At 41.5% G+C, this 11,239-nt stretch overlaps 1 protein-coding gene across 1 annotated transcript; it reads right to left on the reverse strand.

Moving 5' to 3' along the window:
- Positions 1-5,534: 5,534 nt before the first annotated feature.
- Positions 5,535-7,499, reverse strand: LOC111975049 (fin bud initiation factor-like). Its single transcript, XM_024003213.2, has one exon. The coding sequence runs from the start codon at positions 7,068-7,070 to the stop codon at positions 6,441-6,443; it is 630 nt and encodes a 209-aa protein (XP_023858981.1). The 5' UTR covers positions 7,071-7,499; the 3' UTR covers positions 5,535-6,440.
- Between the last annotated feature and the right edge of the window lie 3,740 nt (positions 7,500-11,239).

Consider the following 11,239-nt stretch of genomic DNA (forward strand, 5'->3'; position numbering starts at 1 on the left):
ACATACATCTGTAAAATTATAGTCTAGAAACTAAAGCTTTGGAAGCCTGAGAGGAAGACAACCATGTCTTCTCCCTGGACCTCCTCAATGTCAACATCAGACTCTGAGGCCTCATCTTCACTGTCACTTTCCAATCTTGTTGAGGATGGCTCGTTGTCAGGCTCAAAAAGCCTCCAATTTTCCCGGATGGCCACCAATTTTTCAACACTTGTATTGGTCAGCATGTTGCGTGCTTTGGTGTGTGTGTTCCCAAACAAGGACCAGTTACGCTCTGAGGCGGCTGATGTTGGTGGGATTTGGAGGATGATGGAGGCAACAGGGGAAAGAGCCTCAGATCCACAAAGTCCCTTCCACCAGGTGGCTGATGAGATATGTTGGCACGACTGCCATATTGCATCTCCATCCCAAAGCCCTTGCTTGGAAGTGTTCTTTGCCAGACTGCCGAGAACCTTGCCCTCATCCAGGCCAAGGTGGCGAGACACGGTAGTGATGACAACATAGGCCTTGTTGATCTCTGCACCAGACAGGATGCTCTTGACAGTATACTTGGGGTCCAACATGTACGTTGCGGCATGTATGGGCTTCAGACAGAAGTCTTCATGCTTTTTTATGTATTTCAGAACTGCAGTTTCCTCTGCTTGGAGCAACAGTGAAGTGGGCAGGGCAGTACGGATTTATTTTCTTACATCTGAAAGCAGAGTGAACATCAAACCGGATGGCATTGTCTTCCTCAATCCGTGCAACGGCTACTGCTATAGGTTTCAGGAGTTTCAGGCTGCTTACCACTCTCTCCCGAAATACATCATCCAGGAGGATCCTCTTGATGGGGCTATCCATATCGGCAGACTGTGATATGGCCATTTCGTGGAGAGACTCCTTCCCCTCCAGTTTAACCAAAATATGCCACAAGACCTAGAATTTCCTTATGTGTATCCCACAAAAAGGTTAACTGTTATAAGCTAACCTTTTTGATGAATTTAAGCAAACATTACCCAAATTCCAGGGCTTAACTTCCCATGGAAAACTTCCAGAAACTTCCCAGAAAGTTTCCTGACCCTTTGCAACCCTAGCCGCGATTACAGCATCGAGTCTTCTTGGGTATGACACTACAACCTTAGCACACCTGTATTTGGGGAGTTTCTCCCATTCTTTTCTGGAGATTCTCTCAAGCTCTGTCAGGTTGGATGGGGAGCATTGCTGCACAGATATTTTCAGGTCTCTCCAGAGATGTTCGATCGGGTTCAAGTCCGGGCTCTGTCTGGGCCACTCAAGGACATTCAGAGACTTGTACCGAAGCTACTCCTGCATTGTCTTGGCTGTTTGCTTAGGGTCATTGTCCTGTTGGAAGGTGAACCTTTGCCCCAGTCTGAGGTCCTGAGCGTTCTGGAGCAGGTTTTCATCAAGGATCTCTCAGTACTTTGCTCCGTTCATCTTTCCCTCGATCCTGACTAGTCCCCCAGTCCCTGTCTCTGAAAAACATCCCCACCACATGATGCTGCCACCACCATGCTTCACCGTAGGGATGGTGCCAGGTTTCCTCCAGACGTGATGCTTGGTATTCAGGCCAAAGAGTTCAATCTTGGTTCATCAGACCAGGTGTGAGAGTCTTTAGGTGCCCTTTGACAAACTCCAAGCGGGCTGTCATATGCCTTTTACTGAGGAGTGGCTTCCGTCTGGCCACTCTACCATAAAGGCCTGATTGGTGGAGTGCTTCAGAGATGCTTTTCTTTCATGAAGATTCTCCCATCGCCAAAGAGGAACTCTGGAGCTCTGTCAGAGAGACCATTGAGTTCTTGGTCACCTCCCGTACCAAGGCCCTTCTCCCCCGATTGTTCAGTTTGGACGGGCGGCCAGCTCTAGGAATAGTCTTGGTGGTTCCAAACTTCTTCTATTTAATAATGATGAAGGCCTCTGTTTTCTTGGGGACCTTCAATGCTGCAGATATTTTTTAGTACCCTTCCACAGATCTGTGCCTCGACACAATCCTGTCTCGGAGCTCTACGGACAATTCCTTCGACCTCATGGCTTGGTTTTTGCTCTGACACGCACTGTGAACTGTGGGACCTTATATAGACAGGTGTGTGCCTTTCCAAATCATGTCCAAACAATTGAATTTACCACAGGTGGACTCCAATCAAGTTGTAGAAACATCAAGGATTGTCACGCCCTGACCTTAGAGTTCCTTTTATGTCTCTATTTTGTTTTGGTCAGGGCGTGAGTTGGGGTGGGCATTCTATGTTTTGTGTTCTATGTTTTGTGTCTTTGTGTCTGCACCAGACAGTACTGTTTCGTGTTGTTCTATTTTTGTTATTTTGTCTTAGTGTTCTGAGTTAAATAAATATCATGAACACATACCACGCTGCACCTTGGTCCGATCCTTCTCATTCCGACGACAACCGTTACAGGATGATCAATGGAAAGAGGATGCACCTGAGCTCAATTTCGAGTCTCATAGCAAAGAGTCCAAATACCATCTTTTTTTATTTATTTTTATTTGCAAAAAATATTAAAACCTGTTTTTGCTTTGTCATTATGGGGTATTGTGTGTAGATTGCTGAGGATTTGTATTTTATCCATTTTAGAATAAGGCTGTAATATAACAAAATGTGGACAAAGTCAAGGGGTCTGACTACTTTCTGAAGGCACTGTAGGTCCTGGATGGCAGGGAGCTTGGCCCCAGTGATGTACTGGGCCGTACGCACTACCCTCTGTAGTTTCTTACGGTTGGATGCCGAGCAGTTGCCATACCAGGCGGGGATGCAACCGGTCAGGATGCTCTCGATGGTGCAGCTGTAGAACTTTTTGAGGATCTGGGGACCCATGCTAAATCTTTTCAGTCTCCTGAGGTGTTGTCGTGCCCCCTTCACGACTGCATTGGTGTGTTTGGACCATAATAGTTTGTCGGTGATGTGGACACCAAAGAACTTAAAACTCTCGACCCACTCCACTACATCCCCATCGATGTGAATGGGAGCATATTTGGTCCTTTTTTTCCTGTAGTCCACAATCAGCTCCTTTGTCTTGCTCACGTCCTTTGTCTGGCACCACACTGCCATGTCTGACCTCCCTATAGGCTGTTTCATCGTTGTCTGTGATCAGGCCTACGACTGTTGTGTCGTCGGCAAACTTAATGATGGTGTTGAAGTCGTGCTTGGCCACACAGTCGTGGGTGACCAGGGAGTACAGGAGGGGACTAAGCACTCACCACTGAGGGGCCCTTGTGTCGAAGATCAGCGTGGCAGATGTGTTGTTGCCTACCCTTACCACCTATGGGCGGCCAGTCAGGAATCCAGGATCCAGTTGCAGAGGGCGGTGTTTAGTCCCAGGGTCCTTAGCTTAGTGATGACCTTTGTGGGCATTATAGTGTTGAACGCAAACAATGTGATGAAGGTACAAACAATTTAATGGAGCCTGCATAAATAGTAGCCTACATGAACTCCACAATATTTTTAAGATGTTGTGCAGTTCCATTGGTGATGGTAAGTTAGCCCAGGATGTTCAACAATGAACTTTATCAGATACTTTAAATCATATGACAAACAAGTTGTCTGTGCTCTGTTTAAAACWTGTATCCTTCCTATAACAGGATACTGGCCTGCATCTGAAGTCCATGCATTGGAATCTTCCAAGGTYTAGAAACAGCATTAGGCAAGAGATWTTTATTCTGTTTCCATGATCATAAATACAGAGGGATCATAAATACCAGCATAATAAACAATAAAGTACATACTGTTTCTAATAAATCAACTAGAGCAATGCCAAGAGTAAATCTTTGAACATTGTGTTCTCTCTGGCCCAATTGCTCATATCGCTATTGCACGCACAGCCCTTGACTTCTTTCAGGCTACCACCAGGGTTGGGATAAATTCCATTTTAACTCAGTCATTTCAGGAAATGAAAAAAGAAATGTAGTGAGTTGGAAATAAACTGCATTATTACACATCAAGCCACGAATCAGGGTTTTTCAAATCTTGTCAATCAAGATGTGACATTTAGATGTCTACATGTAACCTACTTTATGTAACACATTGAGCGTTAAATATCTACTTTTTATTGTGTCACCATAAGTCTAGAGCAGTGGTTCCCCAATGCTAGAAGGYGGGCCAGGTGAAAGAGTTTGGGAGCCTTTGGTCTAGAGTGTATGACTGTAGTAGTACTAGTGTCATTATCACCCACACAGCTAAAAGTAGCTGAGTGGCTGTCTGCTACTTACCTGGTATTGACTTAGAAAATACTTCAAACAATAGTAATCACATTGTAATAGAATACTCATTATCTTCCGATACTATTTGTTTGCAGGTAGTTTCCATTTGTGTTGAATTGTTTTATGAAAGTGCTTGATGATATACTGTTAGTGTAAGTTTTGCGAGAGAACATTAGTCTTAACTTCTGCTAGAGAACATGTTAACTCATCTCCCCTCAATGCAACAGCAGACAAACTATATTATCCAAGGCCCATGCCTGTCTGTGAGACCAAGACTGCTTTAGTCCACTGAGCAAAAGCTTAGGCATTTGATCTGGGAGCAAACACAAGTCTTCAGGTCACAATTATGAGGTATCATTTCCAGCAAYTCTAGGCTATTCCTCCCTCTTGCAAATGCACACAGACTACTTCCTCATGGGAAAACACCGTGGTGTGTGTGTCTGTGCATACATTTGTGTATGTGCAGTTTACTCACAGAAGTACTCAAAGCCTTGTAATAAAACACTTKTTGGTGGGCATGTAGGGGCACTTTGAAGTAAGCCCTTGCACTCTAAAAATAAAAGGTTCCTGGAGTATCCTTTAGGGGTTTTTCAAATTGAAATTGTGGGGGAACTCCTATAAGTTCTTCGAAGAACCCCTTTTAATGGATCCTTGAAGAACCTTTTGGGTTTCAATTTTTATCTACCCCCAACCATATTATTATTAATAATAATATGCATAACAATAACACAATATTTTAGTTGTCAGTATTTATTATGATTTAAATGGCAAAGCAGAATACAAATATCCAAATATGAGTTAAACTCCCAGCAGAGCCCCAAGTCCAATGGGTATATCCTCTGATGTGTTGATGTCAATGTGTTGATGTTCTCCGTATACATAGCCAGAATGATTTTACAGTGCATGGTGATCAAACAGGTTTCCTGTTATATTCATCAGAGATGTACGGGTGTGAAGTCTGTGAATCCAGAAAATAGCACATGACAGCATTCATACCTTGGATTTTGTTCAGATACCTGCAGACACAGACACAAAAGTGAGCAGTTCAGTCATCGGCACCCAATACAGCTAGCCTTCAACATATTCTCATAGCATTCAGTACATATTCTTACCTCTTTGTTGATTGATGTCCATTTTCTGTTTTKGAAAGATTTGCACAAATATGAAAAAATAYATGGTATCATCATAAAACAAGATCAATTTAGATCATACAAGAGATAAACCTGTAAAGAGGCAAACTACCATTTGACCTAGAAAGCTGTGCAAATCATTGGTTTCACCAGCTGTAGTTCAGTCTTGTCTATAATAACGAGGTGTCCCAACAACTGAGTAGAACTTCAAACACAAAATCTTTAATTAAAAACGGAACACACAAAACCTTTTAGGAATGTTGCCACAGACATCTGTGTTTGAAGTCCATGAGTGCTGCCTGCAGTCTTAAGTATGTATCATACTTGTTGCCATATATAGAATTTTAAAAAGAAAAACAATATATATTGCAGATATTGAAACATATTAGCCAAAAATAACGAATACAATTAAGCTCTTCTGTCACATAGATATTGACACGCACAGCATTTATTCCAATAACATGCTCTGAACATTTCCCCAAATTATATTGCATTCACAAAATGGCAAAGGGATATACAAATAATAAGTCACAACCTTATATGTTTAACAAAGTCAAGAATTGTTCAAAGTATTATTTAAAGCTCTTGTTAATTGGCCTTACTGTAAAAAGAAAAATGCAAATTGTGATGCATTGTAAACATTTCAATAATTTCCAGCCAAATTCACTCAACTGAAGGCAAGATTTATCAGAGAAATATGCTGCCAAGTAGATTCTGTTGGCRTATGTCACATACTGTATAAATAACACCTGTTGCAACTGRTAGACAACGTCATCGCTARGAATGAATAGTCATCTTTGAAATCTCCGTCAGAGCAAGGCATCGACAATTATCAATTGCAAAGGCATTTTAACGSAACGCCATATTGCAAATGCCCAAATAATGTTAGCACAAGTAAACCTACCTACCCAAAATGAACCGTCAACATTGTCAATTAATTACATTTTACTAGGTCTATTGTATTTTTTGAATAAATAAAACACTGGTATCATATCTGTCTCTGCATGTTTTATCTCTCCGTTAATATAAATATGAAATGAAATTCGACATGACTTCGCCAATATTATTTTCCTCATAGTCTACTTTTACAACTAGGTTTAACCTATTTACCCAAGTTTAACCTTCATGTATTCATTTTTCAGGCGTCCTAATCTGGTCCCGTGACTTCGAATTATGAGAGAGAGAAGCTCGTGTTTATCCTTCAACCCCACAGATATGTCCAGTGTTCCCTTTAGCACGTCCCTTGTGTGGACAACCATGTTCAGAAAGTCGTCGTTTATGCGGTGCTCCTCCTTCAGCTCATTTTGCTGACTCTGTTTGAATTTCACCTCCAGTTCTAACAGAGCCTTTTCAGAGTTTGTAAAAGCCTCGCCAATCTGAGTCGTCTCCCTTCTCAAATATTTTCCATAGCTGTCCTCGCCGTCCAAATCAAAAMAAATACTTTTCCCGATCCCCTCCAGCATTCTGGCCGCGTCTTCGATGTGTCTCTTGATGATCGTGAAATCATCTCGGATGACCGAATCTTGGTCCTCGTCAAGAACGCATTTTCGGTCGTCTGTCATTTTAAAAAGCATTTGACATTTTTCCGGATCATCGTTATTCTCATAGTCGCCGTCTGGCACAAAGTAGTGATGGAACGTGCCGTTAGACATCTCGGGATACAGAGGTCCATTAAAAAACGCACCGCAGAGRGGCAATGAAAACATCCCWATAGCGAGTAGGTGGAGAAAAGCCATCCTATCCACTTCTTGGCAATACGTGAGCAACAGAAGAGGCTTTCCTTTATAGCGCAAAAAAAAAGTTATRTAATTCCCTCACCAATCACAAACATTTCCAAACGTGGTATCCAAGAGCTAAAAGACCGAAAGTAGCTAGGTGCCCAGTCAGGCTTTGTGATATTTGTAAYTCTACTTTCAGGTCGCTCCTCGTGTAGCCTATGCAGCAAGTGTTGCCAACTATTTTTCAAGGAAAGTAGCTGTTGGTTCAGCCACAGACAGTCACGTGAAAGTTTGGAATACTTTCCCTAAGCTTTACACAGAGAAACCCCAAAGACGTCACGCAGGAGTAATATACCAAACGCACCCAACTGAAATAAATGTGAGASTGCCCGACGTAGCTTTGTGCCTCAATTTCAAGTTCAACATCTGGATTTCTCAAGCACCGCGCTTGGTTTTGACTGATGACAGCCTACCCCCTCTCAACTCTCAAATTACATCCCTGCTCCGTCACTTAAAAGGAAGCGCAGTTTCAATTGACTGCAGGCCCGGRCCTGGCCGATATGCCGATAAGTAGAATACAGTATCAGTRCACAATACACTTTAAAGTTMAATGAATMCCTATCCATGTGGTAGCCTACTTTTGTAAAAACAGGCAGTTACATTGGCTTTATAGTCCTGATACCTGACAGACTCGAGACTAATTATACTGAACAAAAATTAAATGCAACATGCAACAATTTCAAAGATTTTACTGAGTTACAGTTTATAGAAGGAAATCAGTCATTTGAAATACATTCATTAGGCCCTTTCACATTACTGGGCAGGGGCACCGAATCAGAATCAGTTTGTCCCTACAAAGGGATTTATTACAGGCAGAAATACTCCTCCTCAACACGCCCTCCTCCCCTCCTCAGATTATCCCGCAGGTGAAGAAGCCAGATGCGGAGATCATGGGCTGGCGTGGATACACGTAGTCTGCGGTTGTTAGGCCGGTTGGATGTACTGCCAAATTCTCTAAAATGACATTGGTAGCTTATAGTAGAGAAAAGAACATTCAATTCTCTGGCAACAGCTCTGTTGGATATTCCTGCAGTCAGCATGCCAATTGCACACTCCCTCAGAACTTGAGACATCTCTGACATTGTGTTGTGACAAAACTGCACTAGAGTGGCCTTTTATTATCACCAGCATAAGGTGCACCTGTGTAATGACCAGGCTGTTTAATGAACTTCTTGATATGCCACACCTGTCAGGTCGATGAATTGTCTTGGTAAAGGGGAAATGCTCACGGTGGGACACTGATTTATTTAGAATTCAAGGCGCACTTAACCAACATGGCTACCACAGCATTCTGCAGCGATACGCCATCCCATCTGGTTTGGGCTTAGTGGGACTATCATTTATTGTTCAACAGGACAATGACCCAACACACCTCCAGGCTGTGTAAGGGCTATTTTACCAAGAAGGAGAGWGATGGAGTGCTGCATCAGATGACCTGGCCTCCACAATRCCCTGACCTCAACCAAATTGAGATGGTTTGGGATGAGTCGGACTGCAMAGTGAAGGAAAAGCAGCCAACACGTGCTCAGCATATGTGGGAACTCATTCAAGACTGTTGGAAAAGCATTCCAGGAGYGTGGCTATTTGAAGAATCTCAAATATAAAATATATTTTGATTTSTTTAACACTTTTTTYGTTACTACATGATTCCATGTGTTATTTCATAGTTTTGATGTATTCACTATAATRCTACAATGTAGAAAATWGTAAAAATAAAGAAAAKCCCATGAATAAGTAGGTGTTCTAAAWCTTTTGACCGGTAGTGTATGAGGAACCAAGTTTGGATAGATTTGAGCCATGTTTTAGATTTTAATTTCAAATTAAAGGGGGTGGAGGGGCAASACCAWGCAGGAACTTAAAGACAAGGCTTGCATCTGCTTAAAGCTATCCAGACTGAAAAAAATATGTTTGTGAATGATGTGACAATGGTGGTAACTGGTTTGTTATCAGAAATCTTAAGTGTTTNGCATCTGCTTAAAGCTATCCAGACTGAAAAAAATATGTTTGTGAATGATGTGACAATGGTGGTAACTGGTTTGTTATCAGAAATCTTAAGTGTTTGTTTGTAGATTCAATTGGTTTCAGAAAAGTAGCTCCTGATTGTGACCAGCATGTGAGGTAATATTGCAGATGTGAAGATCATAGCATGCATATGTCGTTTGGTGCACTCCAGAGGAAGGTAAGGTCTTATAAACCTAAAGTTGGATAATCCAAACTTGACCGTGTTAAGCACCTTCGTCACATGTTTCTTAAATGTCAAGTTGGAGTCCAAAATGACGCCAAGATACCTGAAGTTAGACACAACTTTCAGATTCTTCCCATTAACAAGAACAGCTTGTTGGGAAAAATCTATTAATTTCTTAGAGAAGTACATACAAAGAGTCTTGTTGATATTTAAATGCAGGCAGGAATCAGTCATCCATTTAGAAACGTATACCATAGCTTCAGTTAACTAGTTAACAACTTCTCTATTTTTTGAGTGTACATACAGGACTGTATCGTCTGCATACATCTGTATGTTAATTTGTTGGCAAACAAGTGGAAGATCATTTATATAGATGGTAAACAGAAGGAGGCCTAATATTGACCCTTGTGGGACCCCAATGTTACAGTAAAGAGAATCCGACTGAGTGTCCCCCAGACGAACCCTTTGACTTCTGTTTGTCAGATAGGAATACGTCCAACTAATGGCTTCAGTGGACACATTAAGGGAGGATAGTTTGGATAGGAGAACCTCATGATTCACAGTATCAAAGGCCTTTTTAAGATCCAAAAAGACTGTGCCGACTTCACCACCTATGTCCAGTTTAGATTTAAGCAATGAAGACCCAGTCTGGATACAGAACTTTTCTATCAGCTATTGACAAAGTGGATGCCTCTTTTACCAGGACATTTCAATGTAAGCCAAGACGGAAAACCTCTCTACCATGGCTCAACGAGGACCTCTGGAGGTAGATGAGAGAATGGGATCTTTCCTTGAAAAAAGCCCGAAGTCAAATCTAAATGCCTTAGCTCATTACCTAAAGCAAGGATATGCATATTCTTGATACATTTGAAAGGAAACACTTTGAAGTTTGTGGAAATATGAAATTATGTAGGAGAATATAACACATTAGATCTGGTAAAAGATAATACAAAGAAAAAAACATGTTTTTTTTCTCCATCTTTGAAATGCAAGAGAAAGGTCACAATGTATTATTCCAGTTAGCCGCAATTTTGATTTTGGCCACTAGATGCAACAGTGTATGAGCAAGTTTTAGACTGATCCAATGAACCATTGTATTTCTGTTCAAAATGTTGTATCAAGACTGCCCAAATGTACCTAATTGGTTTATTGATACATTTTCGAGTTCATAACTGTGCACTCTCCTCAAACAATAGCATGGTATTCTTTCACTGTAATAGCTACTGTAAATTGGACAGTACAGTTAGATTAACAATCATTTATGCTTTCTGCCCATATCATATATGTCTATGTCCTGGGAAATGTTCTTGTTACTTACAACCTCATGCTAATCACATTAGCCTACATTAGCTCAACGTCCACGGGAGGGACACCGATCCTGTAGAGCAGGGTCGGGAACCTTTTTGACTAAGAGAGCCATGAAAGCAAAAAAAATTGGAAATTTATTTCAGTGGAGAGCCATATAATATATTTTAAAAAGTGAATTCAACTAAATGTCAGTAATAAGCCTCTGAATTTATTCTTAAATAATGTTGTTATAATACTCGCTTGCACCCTGCTCAGTAGCTCTTGCACGCTTTCTTTCTGCTGTCTCCCGCAGGGTATTTTGATGCAAAGGTCAGATGGCGCGTGTCGAAGTGCCGTTTACATCGACCGTTTCATCGATGTAATTTTGTCATTGCAAATTAGACACACCGCAGAACCTGCTCTCTCCACAAAGCGAATTCTTCGGTCCATTCGTCCTGAAATGTACGATACTCGTCATCTTTTTTTCTTTTCGCCATCTTCTTCGTCGAAGGTTAGCTTTGAGCTAATGACCGAGCAGACTGATAACAAGGAGGCGTTTACCTGTTTTACCTAGCAACGGCCAACGTAGGCCAGTATCATTTAATTCAAATAATGGACAATTGCTCCTGCAGTCCTGAAACAGGACATGAGCAGT

The sequence above is a fragment of the Salvelinus sp. IW2-2015 genome, linkage group LG15 (assembly GCF_002910315.2).
Source record: "Salvelinus sp. IW2-2015 linkage group LG15, ASM291031v2, whole genome shotgun sequence".
Classification (NCBI taxonomy): Eukaryota; Metazoa; Chordata; class Actinopteri; order Salmoniformes; family Salmonidae; genus Salvelinus; species Salvelinus sp. IW2-2015.